At 39.6% G+C, this 26,570-nt stretch overlaps 3 protein-coding genes across 3 annotated transcripts; all 3 read left to right on the top strand.

Annotated features, from left to right (window-relative positions):
* The first annotated feature begins 701 nt into the window (after positions 1-701).
* LOC133710506 (uncharacterized) lies at positions 702-4,427 on the top strand. The gene is made up of 6 exons (XM_062136587.1): positions 702-963; positions 1,394-1,630; positions 2,627-2,738; positions 2,818-2,992; positions 3,521-3,758; positions 3,868-4,427. Exons 1-6 carry the CDS (start codon positions 789-791, stop codon positions 4,158-4,160), a joined length of 1,230 nt encoding a protein of 409 aa, XP_061992571.1. The 5' UTR covers positions 702-788; the 3' UTR covers positions 4,161-4,427.
* Positions 4,428-8,654: 4,227 nt separating this feature from the next.
* Positions 8,655-8,972, top strand: LOC133711333 (uncharacterized). Its single transcript, XM_062137468.1, has one exon. The coding sequence runs from the start codon at positions 8,655-8,657 to the stop codon at positions 8,970-8,972; it is 318 nt and encodes a 105-aa protein (XP_061993452.1).
* A 1,403-nt stretch (positions 8,973-10,375) lies between these two features.
* Positions 10,376-14,603, top strand: LOC133710981 (uncharacterized protein At5g19025). Its single transcript, XM_062137136.1, has 2 exons — positions 10,376-11,099; positions 14,250-14,603. Exons 1-2 carry the CDS (start codon positions 10,465-10,467, stop codon positions 14,290-14,292), a joined length of 678 nt encoding a protein of 225 aa, XP_061993120.1. The 5' UTR covers positions 10,376-10,464; the 3' UTR covers positions 14,293-14,603.
* The last annotated feature ends 11,967 nt before the right edge of the window (positions 14,604-26,570 follow it).

The raw sequence follows: 26,570 nt of genomic DNA, 5'->3' as shown, positions 1-26,570 counted from the left end.
GATAAGGAAAATAAACCTTCGTTGTTTTATTTTATTCTTCTTCGGAGGTCGAGTTTTCGTTATTTTGAGCTTAATCCTAAAAAGTGGGTGTGCTACGGGTTTGCTCTGTAGTATACTATGTTTAGGGGTGTACTTGGCAATATATTATGCGTAACACTCTTTTCTGACAACCCATGTGAGTGTGTGGTTATTATAATACTTACTAAATTGCATAATGTATGACTTTTTCAACTTAAAAAAAAAATCACACATCACCCATTTTTGTTTCCATAATAATCCAAACCAAATTTAATTTTGAACTCGAATGGCCTAGTTTGGAACCCCCAGGTCTAGCGTTCGAATCCCAGCTCCATCCCGTGGCCAGCAGATTTGAGGGACCCTTTGGGTTCGTGCGTCTGCGGTGCAGTGGATTAGTCTGGCTTTGCCAGGCTTTCGCCGCAATGTCGGTGCAGGTGTCCTGGCGCTGGGATACCATTGCATGGGTGTGTGAGTTACTAACAACTAACCCGATCAAAAAAAAAAAAACTAAGAGCGATATATTTTTTTTTTCCGATAAAAAATGACTCGATTAGAAAAGTCTTTCTAACCAGGCTAAACTAAGAAATAGTAAGCAAAAATGGGTCGGCCCACGTAATTACCGACGGTCACAATCCATCAAAATTTCAAAATTACGTGCGAAAATTCTCTATTCAACAATCAACACCTAACCAGAGCTACCAGTCAGTCCCGCACACACACTTACATCATCTCCTTCCTCTAGAAAGTTACAGAGAGAGAGACAGACAGAGATGACGTGTTTGTGCTCTTGGTGTTCCTCTTGCACTTGCGGCCTCTGCTCCTCCGTGGCCTCCGGGATTTCCGGCAAATCAGCGAGACTCGGGTACTGCGGCCTCTTCGGGCTTTCCTTGGTCGTCACTTGGATTCTTAGAGAAGTTGGAGCTCCTCTCTTGGAGAAAATCCCATGTGAGTCCAATTTCTCACCGACCCTTTTCGTTTTAGGAGCTGGTTTTAATTGGGTATGTGGTAGAATTGTTTAGTTGTTGAAAACGATAGCAAATTCTGGATTTTTGGGTTGTTTGTATTGAGCTCCGAGCTCTATGAATTTGGTTTGATTCGTTTTGGGATGCTTGTTGAAGTCTCTGTTATGATTATGGATCGTGCAATTGATATATCACTGTCTAAACATGATGAATGAGATGAAGATTATTGCAAAAAAAAAAAAAAATTGGAATTTAGTGATTGCATTATTATAGTTCATTATAAATTTGGCAATGTCAGAAATTCAGAATTGCGTTTTGAGCTAGAACACTTTTTATGTGATTTTTGTTTCACCTTTCAAGATTGTTTGCCACTGTGTGATCTGATTGTTTCTGATCGCTATTGGTATCGATAGGGATAAGCTCTTCCGAGACTCACACCAAGGCATGGTATCAAATACAAGCGGTTCTTCGGGTGAGCATGGGGAATTTCTTGTTTTTTGCGATACTTTCGCTTATAATGATAGGTGTGAAGGATCGAAATGACCGGCGAGATGGCTGGCACCATGGTGGATGGATTGCCAAGATGATCATCTGGCTTTTGCTTGTCATTCTCATGTTTTTTCTTCCAGACATTGTCATCACAATCTACGGTTAGTTTTCTCCTAAATAGGTCTGAGACATCAATAGTTTCTGCTTCTGTTATTTGACCTGGTGCAACGGAGAATGTGGTGATCCTACCTTGCTTTATTAGTGTGCTTAACATGTACTGAAGAAAGTAAATGATTTGTATGCTGTAGCAAATGAATCTTAAATTCTAATAGCATTAAAGTTTCCCTGGAAAGAGTGTTCTTTGCACTAGGACATTTAACATTTCTCTATGAGATTTATATAAATATGGAAGGATTTGTCAGTTGGATAATGCTGAAGTAAATGGCTCTGTTTCCAGCCATAAGCTTACGTACTCCCAGAGTCCCAGCAAAGTTTATAGACTTTAGATGCTTTTTGTCATTCCTGATATTTATGCAGTTTACCAGGAAAAAGAATTGTTTTTTGATTGTGGAACATGCATGGGGATTGTGGGGTTTTAGAATCCACCATTTACATGGTCACCTAGGTGTTCGTTATTAATTGAATCTCAGAGTTGATAATTTTGATTGAAGTAAGGGAAAACTTATTTCGGCCAGTCCTGAATCTGATTCTCCCTGATGGTTGTTTCGTCACTGGGAAAAGTACTGTTCTGTTCCCTGTGATTTTATGCTAAAGTGACTAGTTGAGCTCTATTATATCTGAGGGGAAAATAAGTCTCTATTATATCTGAAGGGAAAACTTATTTCATGGCTTTATTTTTATTATAACAAATAAAGACTACGAATCTGGATGGTAGAGAAAATATCTTGTTAGTTGAGTGTAGCCACAAAGTTCTTTTATTGGAGGGGTTTTAGCACTTTCAGGCTAGGTTTAGACTTGGATAGATGCATATGATATTCAGACTTGGATACTAGGTAATGGGCCAACACTTCAACATTATTTGGCCAGTCATGAATCTGATTCTCACTAGTGGTTGTTTTGTCACTGGGAAAATTACTGTTCTGTTGCCTGGTTTTATGCTAAAATCAATAGTTGATCTCTGTTATATCTGCATGCAGGAGATATATCAAAATTTGGGGCAGGCCTGTTTTTACTGGTTCAAGTGATTATCTTACTAGACTTTACTCACTCCTGGAATGATGCATGGGTGGAGAAAGATGAACAAAAATGGTGAGTTTAGTCCTGATATGTATAATTTCCTCCATCACTGGTTCAAATGAGTTTAACTGTATGGATTAATACATTTCAGGTATATCGCGTTGCTTGCTATATCAATTGGGTGCTATATTGCAGCATTTGTGTTCTTAGGCATTCTGTTCATTTGGTTCAATCCCTCTGGCAATGACTGTGGCCTTAATGTCTTCTTCATTGTCATGACCATGATTCTGGCATTTGCATTTGCAGTGATTGCATTACACCCAACGGTAAGGATAGAATGGTAACTTTCGTCAATTTGAAACTCATGCTTGATGTAAGATGTCCATCTTTCCCCATATGTTAATCGATGAACTATTCATGTACACTATGTAGATTGTGTATAAATTGCAACCATGCTCTCTTGAAGGAATTAGGAATCATTACCATAGATTTCTGGTGGTAATCTAGTAAAGGACACTGATCACGTGGAGTGTTATGATTTTGGGCAACACAAAATGGCTCTGAATTTCTCTGGATAGGCTCATTAGCACTCTTACCTACATTTCTTGACAAGTTTATCTCCACTCTTTACTGAAGGAAATTGTCCCAGTACTCGGTTTTTGAGAAAACTCATCATATCTTATTCCACCATGTAGTACACAATACTGCAAAGATTTGTATTGGTGAATTGAAGTGTTATATGATATGATCTTTGTTATTTGGAAAAATTGGGACTTGGTAGGTTTGTTCTATGGTGTTGGGTCATATACTAAGGGTTAACCCCCATCACTATTTTGCCTGTAAATTTCAAACAGGTGAATGGCAGCCTCCTTCCTGCTTCTGTTATATCAGTATATTGTGCTTATGTGTGCTACACGGCTCTTTCCTGTGAGCCTGTTGGCTATGCTTGCAATGGTCTTCACCACTCCAGCGCGGTCTCTTTTAGTACTACTCTTCTTGGGATGGTGACGACCATTCTTTCAGTTCTGTACTCTGCATTACGTGCTGGATCTTCAACAACTTTTCTGTCACCACCGTCTTCACCCAGGGCAGGTACTCAAAATAAACTTTTTTAGTCGTTTATGTTGCAATACATCAAAGTTACTCTCATTTGTAAGTTACATATAAGTTCTTTGCAAACTCGTTCCAATTTGTGGCGCAGCTGAAAAGAAACCTCTTCTTGAGGGGAAAGAGTTGGAAGAAGGGAAAGAAAAGAATGAAAAAGAAGCACAACCTGTCAGCTATTCCTATACATTTTTCCACCTGATATTTGCCTTGGCTAGCATGTATTCAGCCATGCTTCTTTCGGGTTGGACCAACACATCAGAGAGCTCAGACCTTATAGACGTTGGCTGGACATCAGTTTGGGTGCGAATCTGCACAGAGTGGGTTACTGCTGGACTATATGTTTGGTCCCTTGTAGCTCCTTTACTTTTCCCAGACCGCGAGTTCTAGATTCCTCCTTCACAGAATCTCGGTTGTTTTCCTGTGGATTACAAATTGGACTTGTAGTTATCTTATAGCTTTCCAGATAGTCATGGTTGGGAGTTTAAAGTATAGTTGAGCTCGGTGAAATTTCAATACGTTGTCTCCTGGTAGTCTCTACTCTCTAGTATGTAAGTGTTGCTTTTGTGTATATATGGAGCAAAAATTGCAATAAAAACTAAAATGAGGTCTCCAACTGAAATTTCTAGTTATGTTTGAAAGCTCTTTCTTCCTTGACGACTACAAATTCTATACTATCATTAGCATAGATAGAAAGTGATGGAGATGATCTATGGACCCAATGAGCATGACCTTCCAATTTATGTATTTGTATTTATTGCCTTTATCATGCAACTTAATATCCTGATTGAGTGGATCGAGTTCATTTCTGACATTGACTTTTGGTGGAAAAAGCATGGGCTAATTTAGTTGCACATGTATTGTCTAATTTAGTTCAACAATATATATCAAGCTATTAGTTTTTTGTTTCGAGAATAAGTTAACATGTCAAGTTAACACTAACAAAGACATAGTTTTTTGTTTCGAGAATAAGTTAACATGTCAAGTTAACACTAACAAAGACATGGCAAGAAATTGGTCATTGCAAGCACATATCTGATTCACAAAATTTCCAACTTTTCTTTTCTCTATTCTTATTCCTTTCTTCTCTCTCTTTCTGAAAGAGGTAAGAGGTGAGCAATGACTACCTAAAGCATTCATGCCTCCATGGTGCATTGCTTTAAAATTGTGGACCATGTAAATTGTTCTGCGATCAGATACTTCTTTCCTTTTCTTGGAAAACTGGTTTAGCCAAGAAATTGGTCGGTCCATCTGTTTGCCACTGTGAGGCTGATTGGTTGAGATTTAGTATAATTACAAGACAATGTAATTATGAAATTTCAGAGGATATATATGATCCCTAGGACCCTAGACAATAAGAGATGTGTGCATGCAATTTAATTAAGCTCATGGTTATTACGTGAAACCTCCTCCCCTGTTGGTTACATTTCAAGTATTTCAATGCCAAAAAAAAGTTTTAAATATTTTGTTCTTTAATATTAAAAAGAACATAAAACAAATTATTATGTCAGACTTGCTTGCTGCCTCAATCAGATTATTAGTATTTCTCTTCACAATGTTGGTTAAGTATTACTGTTGTGAATTTTTGTACAATTCATAGGCAACATGAGTCGACCAGTTTAAGAGGTCTGTTTGCTAAGAATGTGGATCCTTGTAGGCATGGAGTTTATGTTTCCGAAACTTTTGAGTCATCTATCAAATGAGGAAAGTACGATTAGGAGGGGTCGCAACTATTGAGTAAAGAATTTCCAACTCTTAAGTCAGTCTGAATTCTGATTTTGGCATAATAATAGAATTAGAGCAAAGAATCATGCTTTTGTATTTGGGAAATGAGCTTTAATTATAGGAGAATGCGTGTTGAGATTAGTGGTCCCTCCTTTTCTGATGTGGCAAGTTACAATTTATACAGCTTGTAGCTGTCCTCGACATTGTTTGATTTAGAGTTTCTTGTAGGAAAATATAGAAATGATCGTTGTGATTATTGTCGTTAGACTGTTAATCACAATGGTATGGTCCCTGTAGTTTAGACGCAACAAGGAAAACTCAAATCTCTGAATGAATGGTAATGGAATGGATTGAGGTTCCTTTTACGGACATCAATAATTGTGCCTCTTGAGTGAAGAGATATAACTATTGATTACTTATACATCTTCACCATAACTATCATCATATATGTATCCCTTCAGTTCCATATTATTGTACCCTTTCTGGATACATGAATTTCCTTGTTCAAGTATGTCTTGATGCACCAATGTTATGGTAAATCTCCTCACAAATAACATACTCATTGGGAAGCCATCTAATTGCATGATCACATTCCAACATGTCTCCCATATATGATTTCCTTTGATATACGCCTAAGTGTGGTTTAAGAGATCATGGAAGAATATCCCTGGGTAGCCATTGTTCGTAGTAATTTGAGAGCACCAAGGGTACGCGTTGGTGGAGAGTTGGTTTACTTCACTCTTTTATTAAAACAATGTTCAACTTGCATGCATGAGTTAGTAGGCGATCCGAACCTGAGATCCACAAGTCTGCAAGCTAGGGGAGAAGTCCCTGGATAACATCTTCCTAGCTAGTAACATGCATGGTCATCTTAAGGCGATGTGTTTGTGACCGATGGTACATCTTAATGAGATGCTTGATCAAGTTTAGGTGGAGATTGATCATAATATTCAGGATAACACTTTCCGATAACCTTCAGTGATGCCGCCGCAAATCCACGCCGCACGAGCAGAAGAAGATTTGATCCACCCATGGTTCACTGCCAGTGACACCATGTACACAGCATTCAGATCAAACAGTTGTCGCCGAAGTGATTGATGGCCTGAAAATATTAGTTGGAGAGCGCGAGACGTTGTCTTCCTCTATAGAGGATAGGCCATTGTTGGTGAAGAATCAAAGCAAGAAATGGAAGCAATAGTCAAGGATAAACATCTTGATATGGGAGATGGACGGAGGTTGAAGCCACCGCCGCCTCTTAAGTAAAAAAGAGGTCAACGACTAGGAAACCCTAGTAAACGCATTTTTATCTTCTTTAGTTTTCGGAGCTTCAACAATGTTACTTAAAAGTTAGCTAACGTTTGATTTGTTAATAAAAATATATTAGTAAACATATTAAATCATTATTTACATTTATGATTTAGAAAGATGTACTTTTTTTTTTTTTTTGAATCAAGCCAGACAACTTTCATTCAACGCAAGCCAGAATGGCATGGATACATACCATCTATGGGCAAGTCTAGGACGTGGCATGCTAGCACCACTGTCTATCAGTGCTCACAAATGAAAGCAAGCCTATAACTATGAAAAATCTAGAACATAGTACATAGGCATAGTTCAACAAAAACCTAAAATCTCTCCTTGCCATCCAAGTTAAGGTGAGGAGATTTGGCTGGGTCCAGCCTCCTAGATCCCAAATTCGAAACCCCATAGAAACATATCCCAAAACTTTGAGCTTCAAATTTGAATTTAGTTTTTGCATCCAATTTTGTTTGGGCACCCAAAAGAAATTGGACACCCTAACACAATTGGGGCTCCAAAGTGATTTGGGCCTCACATCTGATCTGGGCACCCAACCCCAATTGGACTCTTCCTTCTTTGTGTCGGTCAACGTCGCTGTCACTGTCGCCGCCTCCGCCACCGTCGCCCTTACAGGAAAGAAGCACCCAGATTGCATCGTTGCCGCTCCTTGAGACCGGATGCCTCCAATCGTCGTTATATGGTAGTGGGAGCCTCTACTGTGCCAAACCACAGTCGACATCAAGCCGATCCCTTTCATGGTCGAAACCGCTGCTGCACTTACGGGATGCCATCCACTCCGATTTCCCAGCCAGTGTGACCCAATCGTCACCAAACCAGGCAACCCATCACCGGCCTTGAGCCGTGCTCTATTTGGTCGGATTCGACCAGAATCCTGACTGAAATCCCCCCTCGTTAATTTCCTCTAGCGTGAAAGAAGTACTTGATTTCATGTCACAATTACAATATATTAGCTATTGATATTACTATATTTCTCTCATTTGGTAATAAAAACAAGAATTTTAGGGATTTTTTTTTATCAGATAAACAACTCAAATGCTACAATTAGTCTTTCGTGAGTCGAACTCACAACCTCCCACTTATAAATGGGAGACTATGCCACTAAACCAAATGGTACTGGGGCTTTAGGGATATTTTCTAAAATAGAGGACCTATGTTGGAGTTGAAAGTTAAGAAAAACCTTTATATAATAAGTAAAAATAATATTTAAGAAATCTATTGGAGTTAAGAGTGGGCGGCTTGTGATTTGACAGCAATTAAGAGTGCCAATGTAGCTGATTGTAGTTCCTCAGGTGTGCCCGCAATGTGGAGGAAAGTCTGGGGTCTGAATGTACCACCTAAAGTGAAACTTTTACTATGGAGGGCCATCAATAATTTTTTCCCATGCGGTCAGAATCTGCAGAGAAGAAAAATAACGTCTGATGCTTCTTGTTGGCTCTGTAATGCACCGGTGGAATCTGCAATTCATGTGTTTTGGGATTGTCCCAATGCAAGAAAGGCCTGGAAGTATTCTTTCTTAGGTGACGTGTGTAAAGTATGGAAAGAGCCTTCATTAATTGATCTTGTCACACATGTAATTAGTATTGCTGTTGGAAGTGATTTGGAAGCTTTTGGCTTTATCATGTGGTGGATTTGGAGAAATAGGAACCTTCACCGTCATGGTGAAAGAACCTTGACACCGGAGGAATTAGTAGTTGCAGCTGGAGAGTGGCAGATGCATTTTGATGCTGCTAATGTGAAAGTCAAAAGTTGCGTTCCAAAAAGTCAGGGCCAGGAAGAGTGGTTGGACACATACCGGTGGAGCCTCAAGTCTGGAAGCCTCCGATCTTGGGTTGTCTCAAGATGAATTTCGATGGTGCTACTGATGTGAAGAATGGGGTCTGTGGGCTGGGAGTAGTTTTCCGAGACCATTTAGGACATCTACGAGGGGCTATGGCTGTTCCCCAGGTTGGTAATATCTCACCAAGGGCTGTTGAATCGTTGGCACTACTACATGGTCTCAGGTTTGCTCTACATGTTGGTTATTTAAGTTTAGAAGTAGAGGGGGATGCGCTAACAGTCTTAAATACCTTGCATGATGACAGTGGTGATCTTAGTTCGGAAGGTCATATATTAGATGAAGTTAAACAGTTAGTTTTATCTTTTACTAGTTGTAGTTGACATTTTGTGAAGCGCGATTGTAACATGGTTGCACATCGCTTTGCAAAAGAAGCTCTCTGTCTTAGTCAACCTTTCTTATGTTTGGAGTCGGGGCCTAGTTGGCTTCAACAGTGTGTCAGTATGGACTTCATTAGTGAAGTCTAAAGTGGGCAGAGTTTCGTTTTGAAGCTCTTGTTACCATTCTCATTGTAATCTTCGTTCTTTAATGAAGTTCTTATTTTGATAAAAAAAAAAAAAAAAAATCTATTGGAGTTGCTCTATGCAAATTATTCTTGTATTTAAGAGCATTCTTTATTGATAAGGTTCAATAGTATGTTTCTCAAAATTATATTTGAAATCTCATGTATGTGGTATATCTTTACCGCAATTAGTCGAATAACAAAGAAAATTTGATTACTATTGTAGTTTTGGAGATGATCCCTCGAAAAAATATAGAGACGTTACATGTTTGTTTTGGATGGATCCATGAGCCTCAATTTTTCTTTTTGCCTTTTAATTTTTCGATCATATTTCCCATAATGTGCATTGGAAACAATTTTGATAACTTTTTTTTGTTTTTAGCTCATGAAAGTCATGAAGTGCGTCGGAAACCAATTTTTGATGACGTTCCTCAAAACTTGTTAATAACAACTCTAATGTGAGGTGCATGGGATTGACTCATACCGACATGTTTTTAAGAGCATTCTTTATTGATAAGGTTCAATAGTATGTTTCTCAAAATTATATTTGAAATCTCATGTATGTGGTATATCTTTACCGCAATTAGTCGAATAACAAAGAAAATTTGATTACTATTGTAGTTTTGGAGATGATCCCTCGAAAAAATATAGAGACGTTACATGTTTGTTTTGGATGGATCCATGAGCCTCAATTTTTCTTTTTGCCTTTTAATTTTTCGATCATATTTCCCATAATGTGCATTGGAAACAATTTTGATAACTTTTTTTTGTTTTTAGCTCATGAAAGTCATGAAGTGCGTCGGAAACCAATTTTTGATGACGTTCCTCAAAACTTGTTAATAACAACTCTAATGTGAGGTGCATGGGATTGACTCATACCGACATGTTTTTGCTCGTAAACCACTAACCCTTCCCTTACTGTAAGATATCATGTCTTAGATGATTGAGACTAGTCCCAATCCTCCAATCACCTATTTTTTTTTTTTTGGTCTCAACCCAATCACCTACTGACAAGTATAGAAGTAGTGTATTCCAAGGAAAAAAAATAATAATAGGTATTTTACATAGTTTACGTAACAAGAGCTAAAGCAGGTGCCTTGCACTCTCTCCCGAAGGCGCGTGCTCCGTGTCCCAGTCGCTTTCATTTCCCCCGAAACGCCAAAACCACACCCCCCATTAAATTCCCAATTTAAATTTAATTTATTAAATTTAAAAAATTGAATTAATAAAAAAAAAAAAAAAAAAAAGAGAAACCCCGGGGCTTCCGTTTTTCTCTAACATGCGCCTGACATCCCCTATTCGCCACCACCATCATGCGCTCTTCCTCCTCCTCCTCCTTCACCGCCACGTCATCCTCCTCTCCGTCCCCGAAACCCAAATCCTCAAACCCTAACCACCACTCCAATGGCGGCAGCAACCCGAATTGCACGCTCCTCTGCAAGCACTCGCCGTCGGCGACCCTCGACCTCCTAATCCTCATCCTGGTCCTCTTCTCCGGCACGTTCCTCATCACCTCCTACTTCGCCTACATCTTCAACTCCCTCTCCCTCCTCCTGTCCCACTCCGCCCCGCACCTCCAGTTCCTCCCGATCCCCTACCTCCTCGGCTTCCTCTTCTTCTTCGTCGCCGCCCTCCTCTTCGTCGAGTTCTGCTGCGGCGCCCGATCGCGCAAGTGCGACCGCCACGGCTGCAAGGGCTTGAAGAAGGCCATGGAATTCGATTTGCAGCTGCAGACGGAGGAGTGTGTCAAGACCGGGTCTAAGGAGATCGATAAGCTGCCCTGGAAGGGCGGGAGTGACACCAATCCCGATTACGAGTGTCTCCGGTCCGAGCTCCGGAAGATGGCTCCGCACAATGGCCGTGCCGTCCTGCTCTTTCGGGCGCGGTGTGGGTGCCCCGTCGCCAAGCTTGAAGGCTGGGGTCCCAAGCGAGGCCGCCGGCATAAGAAGTGAGTTTTCCGATTTTCGCCGAATTTTTTATTTTTTTATTTTTTTTTGTTTCTGGAATTTGTTTGTTTGTTAGGATTGATACAAGTAGTAAATTGCATTGATTGATTGATTGATCTGGGTAATTATTTATCAATTTTGAGTTACTGGATGCTATTAATTGAGCATTTCAACTTCAAGGCGGTTCGTTAGTGTTATGAAAATGAAATCTATGAAAATGAAATCTCTAATAGGTTTTGGAAGGTTAATTGAGTTCCTCAATGCGGTAGAGTGCTTGCTTAAATATATTTGAATAATATTGATCTCATTATTTGGAGGTGGATGGTTGCAGATTGTGTCCTCTGGTTTGTAGTTTATAGATATGATTTCTCTTGTACTGTATAAGTTTTTTAAGCAACCGTGTGATCTATAAGGGAGGAATAGAAGCATAATGTGACAACTAGTGAAATCCGTATCGTACAAGTTGAAATCCAGGGGCTTTAGTGGCAGAACTCATTTGTTCTTTGGGGACTGCCAGCGCTATGCGTCTGAGTTAAATACTATGCTGACACATGTCTACTGATAGCAGAATGATGTACTTGCAATTTTTTTTTCTTGTCATTTCTGCTTCCCTTACTCTCTTTTGGAAAAATAGTTTCGTTTTCTTCTCTCCTCTCTGATAGATATAAACTTGAACCTAGAAATTGAAAATTTGAAGAGACGCAAGGGTTATCATAAGCCCCATATAAGTTTTGTGATATGTTATACCATCTTTGAGCTTTTGGTAAATTAGGATTTTGGGTTATTTGTGAAAAGCCCCAAATCAGTTCTAGGTTATTCTAGTTTTTGGATGTTCTTGATTACTCTATCTCCGGACCCTGTTGGCCTTGAACATATTTGTTTGCAAAGTCTGGAACAAAGGATTTAGGAGGAATCAAGATCTACAGCTTCTTGGCGTGGTCATTATCTTCCCCCTAAATTCTTATGCTTTTCACTTAGAGAGAGAAAAGTATTGCCTAGGAATAGCCCAGCTAACATTGACCTCTGTAAATAGTTTAAACCATAGGCTCAGAGCAGTTGGGCAATGAAGAAAGACATGATCAGCAGAATGCTTGCTCCTTTTTACACATAGTGCACCAGTTAGGAGATAGACAAGAACCCCATCTCTTCTTTGAATCTTGCAGCAGGCCTCATGCGTTCTGGTGGATTATATTTTGTAGTTTGATCCTTTCTTCATTCGTCCACCCTCTCAAACACAAACTACTGCACAAAATTCATCCTCTCAACTGTTATCTTTTTGTAGGTTGGTTTGTAGCTTTGGCGTAATTGAACTGGCATTTCCAAACAACTTAGGCTTGACTAATGCTGTGTTTGCTCACTGGTGCCTGAGTTGTCTGGGAGTTCAATGGGATGTAGTATGTATGTTATGTAATTCCCTTCTCTTTTGTTTTTTTGGTTTTTGAGGGAAAATTATGCACGGATGATTTCAAAAAAATATAAAGTAGGGCACTGTTAAGTTGATTTTTGTGTTCTAATGATTTTTTCCAAGTTCCTTTGTTTTGCTTTTGGGGCTCTAAGTGTATATTAACCTGTGTAATAGCTTGCACATGATTGTTACACGGAAAAAGTAATAAAGATGGCAAACAAGTTGAGATAGTGCTAGTGCGGTACAGACCAACTTTCAAACAGGTCTCAAACTACACAGCACAACATGTCTAATGTCTTTTTCCAGACATGACCTGTACACATACTTTGTGCCTAGCACGATATGCTTGAGTGGTTCCATGCATAAAATGAAGCATAGATGAGCTGGATTTAAATGATGACTACTCCATTGTAATGAGGAAGTAGTTTCAGGTTTGTTTGGTAGTTTTGGTACTCAACAAGTTAGGGGTCTTGGTGGAAAAATCATTCTATTAGAATTTGCAGAAGCTTGGGTACTAAGTCTATAAGTTTGAGGTATCTGAGATGCATTAAAACACAGATTAAATTTGCAGTAGCTGCAGGACAGGGTTGATTATCCTAGAATTGGTATGGAAAGCTTTTTTATCAGAATCAGAAGAAGCTTGGGTGAACATCAATATTATTGTGGTCTTGTAGGTAACAAGTAAATAATTTTAAGGATCTCTGGGCAATAAAACGCAGATGTGAACCTTGGTGGTAGCCACAGTACAAGGTAGATTATCATAGGATTGGAGAACATGTTATCAGGATTTAAAGGAGCTTGGATAAACATCAAGGCAATACTATGGTGGTGGTGTAGGTACTAAGTATGACCTGGTGTGCTAAACCTAAAGCATGACAGCTGCTATATAATTTTGGGAAGTAAAAGAAAGCATGGGCTTTCACAAGTGATTAAGATTGATACATAGATATATGTGATGTTTCTCTATCAAAATTATGCTCCAACTTTGTATAAGACAATGTAATGATGCTTTCTCATGGCTTTTGTCTTTTAGGAAAAAAAAAAAAAATTGTTTGACTGTCGTAGTGTGCTGCCGCATCCCATTTAAAGTATCCAGCTCCTGCAGTTCTAGATCTTTCTGGTCAATGATTTGTATTGAGCTGGTACCATAAGAGGCGTTTGCTGAAGTATATTCTATTCTTGGAAGAGAGTAGTTTGGCTTTTTTCGACTCCTTGCCTAGAATACAAAGTGTCGAATGGGATCAGAAGTACTGATGCATGCTTTGAGAAGCAATAATATAATCTAGGAAGAACTAATCAGCTGTTTGGGTTCAATTTTTTATGTTGCCATTCAGGCTCCAATGTATTGGTGGGCTGCATGTGTGGTTCCATTTCATTTTGTACCCAGCAAAGACTCCGGCAATTGCCTTGATGACTATATCCACTGATTTGGTTTTAAGGCTTTTAGTTTTGCTATCTGGTCCTTCCTATGTATTCTTCTTGATTTAACCTCATTGCTTGCAGCTTGTGTTTAGTTGACTCGGTAGGTTTCAAGTGTATTCACTTGGGCTGCACGATTATATACCTGGCAAACTTATTACTTTGTAGAGCCTACTTTTTGTTTTGACAAATATGTGGCTCCACTAAACCCTGAAACTGATATCAAACATTTACATACAACTGCATTTGTGCAAGCTATCTTAGTGGCATCTGCATTTCAAAGCTGGTACAACCATACGATTATAATTTGAACTCTCTGGTCTTGCAGGGCTCTGGCTAGTACGATTCCCAACGGAGGAGACAATCGCTGATTGTTCCGGATGCTTTCTTCATTGGAGTTTACATTACATGTTCTATCATTTACCTGTCAGATTATAATCTATAGACATTTTTTTTCTTTATTTCTGGATGAACCCCATTCTCAATCAAAACAACCTTTTTCTTAATCATATATTTCTGCTGGCACACATATATGTCAGAAACAACCTTGTCTAGAGTCTAGACAAACATATTCTTGAGCGATTGTCTCATCTGTGTAAGGGTATAACAAACTGAATTAGAATAAACATATGAAATGTTAATTGGATATTCATTTCCCGTTAAATCTAGTAACTTCAAGCTTCATGGAGAGAGGTAGTTAAGCAAATGGTTTGTGTGAGCGCTCATGACTTCAATTTCATTGTCAATTGTTTATGCTAATTGAACATTTTACAAATGAAATTCGTTAAGGAGTTGAATACATGTTTGCCAAATGGTAAATTTCAATTTACCTCTTTCAGGTTTGCACACTACATTTATATCTTGCACTTTCAATTTTTTTCACTCGTCAAATTTAATCAATATCATCTAGTCGTTAGATTTTCTGCTAATTACTCCGTTTAAGTGTTGATGTATTTATAACATAGCATGAGTTTAAAGTCATCTTTCTAGCATTGTCCCCCCTCTCTCTAAACCCAGGGTTAGGATTCCTGTGAGTTTCATCATCAAACCAGAACCATGTCTTCAGTGGATGCCAATCATGCCATTGCTGCATGGCTAGCTTCTTCCCTAGCTATTGCGCAAGGGAAACATCCATTTGATTTGCGATCATCTCAGGGGAAGGGGTTACAGCGACTTGAGATTTCTTGGTGGGAAAACTTCAATGTTTTGAAGTGCTTGGAGGGTGAACGGATAGTTCCGTTTTGAGGAAGCAGAGGGAGATTGGGTTCTGTTCTCTTTCTCTGACCCGACTGATAGACTAGGGTTTGGCGTGGAGGGTCGTGGGGGTTCAACAAAGCTCCGGTGGCATTGGTCGAGTATGATGGCGTCTGCGACATCACCTTTGTCCTGTTGAAGCTATCATCATATTGGATCGTATTGCAGGGTGTCCCTCTGACGTTTAGATCGGAACTCATCATGCATTTGATTGGCAGCACCGTACCACTGGGGAGTTCGAGGACTAGGATAGGCTTAAATTTGGATGCGGTGTTCTTAGAATTCGGGTCGGGACTGAGTTCTCACAACCGTTGTTATTCAAGCGGAAATTTTGGATGGAAGACTCAGTGGAGTTGTTGGTGACTTTCCGGTACGAGGAAACTATTTAAAGCTCAATTACTCGAGCTATCCCTAAAACCCTTATTGGAGGTTAATATTGGACTTGTTTCTAGCAATGCTAACTAATGTAGGTGGACAGGCTAAGAAGAAGCATGGCAGGCTGGTGGCTAGTGTTAACAAGTTACCCTGCCGGTAAGAAGAAGGCTGGTAAACAAGAAGCCAAGGACAGAAGAAGAAAACTAATAAAGGTAATCTGCTTCAGCAGTTTGATACTACATAAAGAGAACGCAGGTTAGAACTAAGGGGAAGGAGCTTGTTCTTGCTTAATTTATTATTTCAGTACTGGTTCAAGCTTGTTTTGTGTAGGGATAACTTCTAGGAGCTTTCTAAGATGTTTCAAATTTTTTTTTTTCTATACCACAAATGAGTGCCGGTAGGTGAGACTAGATGCTGATTTTTCGTCAGAGAGCGAGGTTGTTGATAGACTCACAATTTCATTCATTTTTATACCCTTAAATGTAGGATTCTAGGCTTAGTTCTTGTCATTCTTGAGTCATTTGCTTTGTGTTTGTGTTTTATAGGTTAAATTGGAGAAAAGAAAGATTTGGAGCTTCAAGTCAAACGTGGGATTGAAAGGATGCTTGCTATCCTGAGCGTCCAGAATTGTCTCTGCTGAGATCAACTTTGAGGATTAAACTGTACTTTCTCACAAGGAATTAGCAAGTGAGCCATATACCATTGGAAAGATATGGATGTTAGCTTTCTGAGGAATTTTACAGAAGTGGATTCGCATTCTTCTGGAGGAAGTTATGATGATTTAAGTGAACCTAGTTCGGGAAGGCAAATTCTGACGGATTTTGCATATCTTTTGGGAATCTGACTTGTGAGGCCCAAGTCCGTTGTTCTTAGCACTCAAATGGAATAAGACTGAATGTGTCTGGCATATTTGGAGTAATTTCTTGCGTTGACTATAATAACCTTGCGTTTTCTTTGAAGAGAAGAAATCTATTACAAGTTGGACTAGAAGACTTAAGAAGCCCAAGTCAAATAGGAATGAAAAGAGACATACAAGGCAGAAAACCTAGAACGTCTAGAGAAACAAGAGGTAGCATATTCCGCAGAGAACAAGGAGAAGAGAAGCTCTCACCATCGCTGGACCTGAGCTCCTCAGTTCTTCCATTGTTTGTTTCATGTTTTCTTTGATTCTAGTCATGCGTTTCATAGTTATGGATTGCTAAATTTCTAAGCTAGGGCTGAGATGAAGCCCCTAGTATGACTATTCTATTTGTTTAGTTGGTTTGCTATTGAATTTCTGGATTTCTATGTTAAACTCTTAATCACCGTTTCAATAGAACTTTTATTCAAAATCTTTGTTCGGGATCAATAAGACCTAGGTTTTGTTTATGAGTTATTTGGTTGGAGAACATGATGCTTGATCAATGAGTAGATGTTTTCTAGGGTGCCAAAAGATAATTCAATCTTGTGATTAAAGAGTTGTGACTTGTGAATTAAGGATACAAGTGCTTGATCATAGTCGATATTCTTGTTTGCATGATTTCCTATTTCTTTTGTGTTTAATGGAGTTGAACCTGTTTGCTTGAACCTGATCATTAAGTGGAGTAAATTATAGTTTACTACTTGAGTTCTTTACAAGATCAATAAGTTGGAATTCATAAGTTAGAAGAACTTTGGCATATGTCCGGGATCAATAAAGCTTATGTACAGAAATCTTTAGCATATGTAATTAAAATTGACAACAGTTGTTCTTGCTTAGAATAGACTTGATTAAAAGCAAGCGCCCCTTAGACTTGTATTGAGAGACATTTACTTAGGGAGGTTTACCGGATTTTCTTGCCGGAAATCTTACGCGTTTGGCAGACCTGACTGAAATAGATTAGTATCCATGACCGACTTGGATTGGATTAAAAATAGTTTGGATTGGAAAATCTCAATCTTACTCGGTGTTTGGAGCAACAGTATACAAGTTGGATTGGAAATTGGATCGATAGCTAAAATATCGCCGTTGTTTGAATCAGATATCACCATTTTTCACTACGGAGCTCGACGACTTCCCACACGCCTCCCACGCTGTCGGAGCTCGTCGAAAGGGAGATCCTGTTCACGAGCACAAATACGCTGCTGAACGACATCTCCGGCGAGGCTAGATAAGGTGAAGTGTTGGCGGTGCTTGGTGCGAGTGGTTTCGGCAAGTCGTGACAGCACCCGCCCCGAATTTCACCCTGAAATCCAAGGTGGCCCTGTGGGGCCCACCTTAGGAATAACTCTACCGAAAATTCAGCAGAGTCACCCCTAAAAATGGACTACCCAACCTGTAGAATTACAATCACACTTCTAACAATCATCCATAATATCCTGGAGCCACCCTGCTCCCCAAAATCCAACAACTCCACAATTTACAACTAAAAACCGAACATTTCAACATACACAGGGGCAACACCCAAACTTTACAACAATTGTCCCACAGGTTATCAGAGCAATCTAAAGAAGATTAAGAATTCATAATACAAGTAGGTTCAACGATTAACCTACAATATGAAAACAACAACAGCAGATGCTATGCCCCGAATCCTACTATGCCGAACCAGCTACTCTGCAGACTAGGCATTTGAAACCGAAGGGCCCAGGGGAAAAGCACATAAAACGTTAGCGTGAGTGGACAAAATAAATAAATAAATAATTGTAAAGAAAAGTGGGTTTTGTGCTTTTCCACATTTATTCCTTTTAAAAACCCGATGCATGCAACATTTAAGAAAAACACATTTATCAACAAATCCAAGATTCTCGTAAAAACACATCAGCCCCGCTGGTTACGATAACATCAAAATCCAAAATTCTCGTGAAAACACACCAGCCCCGCTGGTTACGAAAATAACGGACTAGGCCCGCTAGTCAAGTCACGAAAAAGTATGGGGAAGAAGTTATCACCATATGAGAAGGGAGCCTCCCAGGCTCGGGTCGGAGTGTCCCACACTCTGGAGCATCCCATGCTCTGCTCTTACTCACCCACAAACACATAGTAAGCAGGGAGGAGTACTAATAGGCTAGCTAGCAATAAATATGACGACCCAGGTATGGTGGGTTAAAATCCATACGAAAACTGAAAACCAATAAGGCTTCCCCAACACCTCACAAGAAAATACATATGCCAATGACGTGACCCCGCACGCCAAAAAAATATTCTCGACATAAATAAATAAGCGAGGAATAATATATAATATAATTCCCTCGAGAAATCCCATTTCCAATAATATTCCTTAAAATCTTAAAATCGACGAATAAAATTATAATCTTAAATTCCGGAAATACTTCGGAAAAGAATTCGTCGAAATACATAAATCATAATCTCCATAATCGAAATCATATTCCCGAATGCAAATCATAAATACAATTCCAAATATAACCATTTATAAACAAAACCAAATTTAAATGCTCGATAAATAAAACGATAATTAAACAAATCAGTAATTGCGAAGTAAATGCATGCATCATTATTTAAAAACAAAAGTCCACTCACAGTATACGGCTAACGTGGTATCCAAGCGTAAGGATCCTCGTCGAGCGATGGGTCGGTACCTCGTCCTGTACGAATGACATTCGTAAGAATATACTTACAGGACGAAATTTAACTATCCGATAATTAAACGTTGAATTCTAAACGTTTCCCGACCTCAACTCCTTCAAATCACCTAGGATTCCATCCAAACTTCATCAACAAATTCTATTCGTCGAATTACAAATTCTAAAGTAAACTCGAGAGAAATCCGACGGTCGGATTCTCGGAAATCGATATTCGAAACCCTTAATTTCAGAAATTCATAATCAATTCGTAACTCCTCCAAAAATTACCAAACTTCATAAACAAGCTCTACTCAAATTATAGGATTTAATGGGCTAAAAATTGGAATTAAATGTCAGCCATACGCGCCACCCACAGTGGCTGCGCGTGAGGCCCACGCGCCGGCGGCCACCACCTCCGATGGCCACCAAATTTGGACAGTAGCTTCTACTTAACAAACCCAACCATTCTTTCAACTACAACAAGTTCCAATTTTACCTGTAAGTGATCGAAATTGGTCGGTGAAGTTTTTCCAGAAAAACCCAAGAACCCTAGGATTTGAAATCGTCGATTCGACCTCCACACTGCAAATCGTGGCTCAAGGCTAGGGGCAAATTGATCCTTGGCAAAAACCGAACCTTCTACGCCAGTTTGGTGGCCGGAGACGGCCAGATTCGCCGGAAATCGACGAAAGTTCCGATCTGCTATAGTGAAGTTCCGGCCGAAGAGGAGAAAATGATCGGGAAAGAAGAGAGAGAAAACTGGGTAAGTTTCCAAAAATGGCAACTCACCACAGTAAATTTCTATATTTATAGAAAGTTACCGTGAACAGTAACTTTTACATTTTCGCTTATAACTTTCGCATACGAGCTCCGATTTTTACGAACCACATATGCACGCGCTCGATTGAACGTCCTCTACAACTTTCGTGAAGAAAATTTTCTCAAATTCTGACCCGAACAAAAAGTCGACTTTTAGGGCCACCAAAGTTACCGAAAAGAGTAAAAAGTGAAAGAAATTGTCGTTTACCGTCCAACTGACTAGTAAACAGGTGAATTTGGGTTCGGCACATAACAAGTCGACTCTGATCGACACCTTGGCCAATCGCATCGCCAAGGGAAGCCTGAAAGGAAAGGTCAGCCTCAAAGGCGAGGTCCTGGAGTCACGTCTACTCAAAGTGATCTCAGCTTATGTCATGCAAGACGATTTGCTATTCTCGATGCTGACGGTGGAGGAGACGCTCATGTTCACCGCCGAGTTCCGCCTCCCACGGACGCTCTCAAAATCCAAGAAGAAAATGCGGGTCCAGGCGCTGATCGACCAGCTAGGTCTCCGCAACGTCACGAAAACCATCATCGACGATGACGGCCACCGCGGCGTCTCCGGCGGAGAGCGCCGCCGCGTCTCGATCAGAATCGACATCGTCCAAGACCAGATCATCCTCTTCCTCGAAGATCGAGCTAACCTCCGGCCTCGACTCCACTCATGAGTGGCTGACTTCTGATGGTTGCGCTATGGATTGAAGGTTAGAGAGAGAGAGAGAAGCCCGTGATGGGTGAATGGATAACTTAAATCTTACCTCTGCAACAAGATTTGTTATCAAAGTCTGAGAAGATAAATATTTACTGGCAGTAAGGTATATGAGGCTCCAAACACGTTGATCAATCAGATTAGATTTATCTTTTCCTATCAACAGGAAAACAAACACAGCAGTAGACTAGCCATTTGACTATTGATTCTAGGGAAAAAAATGCAAATAGTACCTGACCCCCATTAGTAACTTTAGTATCTGACAAAAAAAAAAATATCACTTTGGTACCTAAAGTTCGGACCCCGACCCAACTTTAGTACCTAAAACACTGTTGGCCGTTACGGCGTTTGGTAGGCGGCAAACTTTGAGGGGCATTCTTGCCCCTTCACTATATCTTCTTCTTCTTCCTCACGCTCTATTCATCTTCTTCTTCCTCCCAACTCTCCCTATTTCTCATCTTCAAAGTTCAAACTCAGTTTCACCTCTTAAGCTCTCATGCTTCAAATTTCAGTTTATCCGACTCTCTCAATCTTGAGTCGATTTCAAGAAGCCAAAAGCTGTAGCTAGACTCTTGACTGGACTTCAATTTCCAGATTTCTAAACTCGATGTTTCCTTCAAACCCACTTGAAGAACCTAATCAAGTTGTCCTCCACAATAAGTGGAGTTTCAAGTACTTTAACCATAGATTCTTCATTAAAGTCAAATCCAAATCCCTAAAACTAGACTCAAGAGACCATCATCACTACTATGAAGCAGAGAAAACAAACCCTCTAATTTATCCACATCAATCTCATGAACCTCTTCCTCTTTCCCTAACTCCCCAATTTCAATAGAACCCAGTTGCTCTGAAACACCAGCAACCCCATCCCCAGGGCGAAATCGGCCATCTGGGCATCGTCATTTTCACCTACTGAAATCGGACGGCGAAAATGGCAACAACGATGATAGTGATATGGTGTTGGGAGGTGGGATGCGTACTGGAGAAGAAGAAGAAAAAGAAAAGTGAATTCTCTTGGAGGAAACAGGAGGAGACGATGATGTTGATGAGGGCAGCTGCTCTTTGAATATCGATGATCTCTTCCCCCATACTATGGGAGACACAGTTTCGGAATCACGCTCTCTCTTCTTCCTCCTCCTCCAGCCTCAACAGTCCCACCTTTTTCCTTCTCATGCAGAGCACCGTTTCGATCTCAAATCCCTTCTCCCGCCGATTTCCGATCTAGATCGGACCCAAAACCCCAATTTTCACCAATTCGTTAAATTTCATTGCTTTTTGTGTTTTTGAGAAATCTGAATCTGTGGCTGCTTTGCTTCCCTTGGCTTTCATGATGAATTAGAGGGAAGACAGCGCAGTTGTGTGCTGCCTTTGCGTAAAGAGAAGCCTTGAAATTAGGGTACATACGTCGGTTGTGATTCTTGCAATGAGGGTAGAAGGGAAGGGCCACGAAGTAGCCGGCGAAGAAGAATTTTGGCGAAGAATGGTGAGATGGGTGCCCAAAGCAAATTTCTGGGTGCCGGGATAAGATTTGGACAAAAAAAGTGGAGGAAAAAAAAAACAAATAATATTAGAGACTCAAATTACCCATTTACCCTTTATTATATGTCAATTAACTAACGCCGTAACGGCCAACAATGTTTTAGGTACTAAAGTTGGGTCAGGGTCCGAACTTCAGGTACCAAATTGATATTTTTTTTTGTCAAGTACTAAAGTTGCTAATGGGCCAAAGGTCAGGTACTGTTTGCATTTTTTTCCCTAGTGAGATCAATTTTCTAATAAAAAAGATCAGTAACATGGCATGCTAAGTGAAATTGCAGGACCCACTAACAAAATTATAAAAATTTAATGTTAAACTAGTTACACAAAAATTAATGGTGCTTGTGCATTCGTCGGCTTTGGTAGGAGATGAATCGGCACGTGTGTTTGGTGTTTGTTGATTTGTCACGAGCTTAATGAAGAATTTGGCAGAGGATTTTCTTTGTTGACGATGGTTTATCAAAGGCTGCAAAGGCTTGATTTGGATCAGACTTGAAACACGAGCGTTGTCACGTGGTGAGTGTTCTTCAACTTTGATAACAGATGAATCAGCATGTGTACTTGGTGCTTCTTGATTCTCCACGAGTTTGATGACTTCTGTGCTTTTAGGTGATGTCCTTCTATTTGTTTGAAGTCGATGAAGGAATCAGCTTAATGATTCTTCACAGGTTTGAGCACTTCTAAGCTTTTGGGTGCTTTACCGTGTTTGTCTGAAGTAATTTGAGAGAATTGGTTATTTGGCAGCTTGATGATTCTTCACAGGTTTGATGAGTTTTTGGGTGTTTTACCTTGTTTCGAAATTTGAGAATAAATATTTATAGTGTTAATGTCTCTCTCAATTTGAAATGCATTGATGAGACAACATTAATTTCATTCCTTAATAATTTTAATTAATTGATCTAATTATATTTGTTTATTAAGTAAAATCATAATTAGTGCCTGAAATCAATCAAAATATTTATAGTGTCAATGTCTCTTTCAGTTTGAAATGCATTGATGAGACAACATTAATTTCATTTATTAATTATGTAATTAAATCAATCAATTTTAATTAATTGATCTGATTATATTTGTTTATTAAGTAAAATCAAGAGTAAAATCATAATTAATGCCTAACATCAATCAAAATATTCCTTTATTGTGTAACTAAATCAATCAATTTTAATTGACTGATTTAATTATATTTGTATAAGGAATATGCCAATCAATGATGATTTTATCTAATGCTTGATATCAATCAAATTTAATCTGAATGATATTTGCATCTAATGCTTAATTTGAATTGAGATCAACCAATTTAATTTGATTGATCCATCAAGCTAAGCATCAAGAGTATATATCAATTAGCAATAAATTAACATCTCTACGTCACATACTCAACGAATCTTCTCGTATTTCGACATGTGTCACTCTCAAAGCGTATTTAAATTGGTGACACATTAGTTACTTGTACCGTTTATGGGACCCATGTGCCAGCTAAGCTTGGTTACAATTTCAAGGATTGACCAAATCATTTAATGAATTTTATTTTCATTAAATTGATTATGGTCATTCATCCACTGCCTAGAACTGTACTTGGTCACGTAACTGACCATGTAACTGACCAAGTAACTATACTTGGTCAAGTAACTGACTATGTAACTGACTAAGTAACTGTAACTGGTCAAGTAACTGACCAAGTAACTGATCAAATAGCTGTAGCTCACCCTAATCCTGAATACTTTCAAAAGAATACCAAAATTTCGACAATCAAATCAGAACACTAGCAATGAAATCATCAAACAAAATACGATGGCTCCATGATTCACCAAACTGCAAAAGGATTGAATCATTGAAAAAAAAAAAAAAAAACCCTAAAATCGAGAGAGAGTAAAATCTAAGAACAATACCTTCAAGATAGACCAACCCTATGATGATGAGGATGAATCAAGAATGGTATATGGGAGGCTCTGAGGGATCCGTAGAAGGATTGAGAGTTGAGACGAGGAAGGGAGGAGGAACCGAGGAAGAACCCAAGACTGAACGTGGAGTCTTGGTTGAGACTAAACGGGATTGGGTAATGAGTTAAAAAAAAACTATTTTAATGGTTTGCTATTCTATCCGTTTGATCAACTCAATTAACATCTAACGGCTGGGATGATTTCATCCCGTTTTGTCCCTTTAATTTCTGTTTGGACCCAAAATGAGCATTTTGGCCTGACAAGGCACGTCTTGGAGAAATTGAGCCAATGTCAGTGGCTCAAGCTATATATTGTCGACAAGTTCGAAATATATATTTAGAGGCTAAATAAAGCCTACTATGGAAGCATGGAAACATGAAAAGTCAACTTTAGCACATTTTCCTACTTCGGCTAGGAGAAACCGAGCTAAACAAGGAAGGAGGGGTGGCAGACTAACCAAATGAAATCTAAATGTGCTGAAACTTTCCAGATCCATTCTAGACAGCCCAAGTATCATTTCTTATGAAGAGTGCAAGAGCTTTTTTTGAGTGGAAGGCCTTCAAACAATCAGCCCAATTTTCTACAGAAGCAAAACTGGAAAACTGGACCTGTAAGAGGTCCAGCAGCATTTTCGGCCCAACCACATGAAATAAAAATCTGAAAATTTGTCAGGATGATCTACACTCATAGTGGAACATTTCATATGAAGAAGTCGAAGGCATATAATGAAGTCTTGTTGGAGAAATAATTGAAGGAATAAAGGGGCAGAAACTAACCTAAAACCAGCTCAATATTCACATGTTCATGTTTCCTACCCACATGAAGAAAGCTAGATGCTTTTCTCTTTTTCCTTGGATATATTTTTCTTCTACAATCTCTTTAATAGATCATCACCACTTCCATGTTGCTGCACCTTCATGCTTTGCTTTCATTTCATCTTTTCTCTATCTTTTCCATATTTTACAAGTGAACTTAGATCTACTTTCATTATTTTTCTTCCACTCATCATTTCACTCTTCTTTTTCTTCCCTATATAAACACCTTCTCCTCTCATTCTAAGACACACATTCACATTCAACAACAACATCTCTAAGATGATCTAAGTTCTCTCTAGAGCAAACCTCTCTAAGAGCAACTCCTCTCCTTCTCTTTCTCTTACCGGTGATCACACTCCTAGTCCTAGTCTTCTCAGAAGCCGACTTTCAGTGGCACCAAACCCTCTGTCAACGTACTTCGGTCCTAGTCTCCTCGAGAGCCGATTGTAGTACCACGACCAAACACCAACACAGACACATTCACATTCAACAACAACATCTCTAAGATGATCTAAGTTCTCTCTAGAGCAAACCTCTCTAAGAGCAACTCCTCTCCTTCTCTTTCTCTTAGCGGTGATCACACTCCTAGTCCTAGTCTTCTCAGAAGCCGACTTTCAGTGCCACCAAACCCTCTGTCAACGTGCTTCGGTCCTAGTCTCCTCGGGAGCCGACGGTAGTGCCGCGAGCACAACGGTTACAGAACCAGCCAAGCAAGGGTAACGCCCTAGCAACCCAGCCAAGCTAAAGTCACGCTTTAGCAAGATCTCAACATTTCCCGGTGATTTCGCTCTGCTCAATCTGCAATATTGAGTATCGATTGTGTGAACAAGAAGAAACTACAGCAAAGTCCTTACCACAAGGCACAAAGAATCCCGCGACGAGGTTGGTGCTCTCCTCGTCTACAATCGCTCAACAGAAGTCAGGTCAAGGGACACCCCCGACGACCGCACCCGAACGGTGCTGGCACGCCCGCGCAAGAAAAGAGACTGTTGACCAGCTGCAGTAAAATTGGAGCCAAACAATTTCGTCCCGCAGGTGAGCGGGCCTGCAGATACCAAAGACGTTTCTACTCATCAACTTGCAACTTGTCAATTGAGCAAAAGACTAATTTGAGTATTGTAGAAGTTATGTAATAATGTTTGGCTCACAGTAAATTTAGATGGTCCAAAGGGTGCTGAAGTGAATGGCAAGGAATGAATATAATCGATTGAGTGCATGCAGACACCCGAGAGAGGACTTCGTCATAAACATCATTTTACTCTGATCGAGTGTCAAGTTTGGGTACCATACTGCCGCACATAGTTCAGGTACATCCGAAAGAAAAACCTTTGATTTTTAAGGTTGTATGGACCAGTTAACAGTTCATTTCATTCTTCTCTCCTGTAGCCAACCCATACTGCACAGAACATTGCCTAAATCTCAACGATATTCTGTTCTCCGATGCTTATGACTGAAATGCTAAAGAACAGATACCTCAGTGGACAGTGGGAATTCCAGAAAGCAGTATGGCAGTACACCAAAAAAGATGGTAGTGGTTAGTTTGGGCCAGTCAGACTAACAGAACAAGCTTAATTTCTAGCATCACATTGTCATGCTGAAATAGAACAAACAAACTTTGAAAAGCTATACTAGCTAGCAAGCACAAGTTACCCTGCGTC

Source organism: Rosa rugosa, chromosome 5, assembly GCF_958449725.1.
Source record: "Rosa rugosa chromosome 5, drRosRugo1.1, whole genome shotgun sequence".
Taxonomy (NCBI): domain Eukaryota; kingdom Viridiplantae; phylum Streptophyta; class Magnoliopsida; order Rosales; family Rosaceae; genus Rosa; species Rosa rugosa.
The sequence above is the reverse complement of the archived record's forward strand: the minus strand, read 5'-3'. Positions and strand labels throughout refer to the sequence as shown.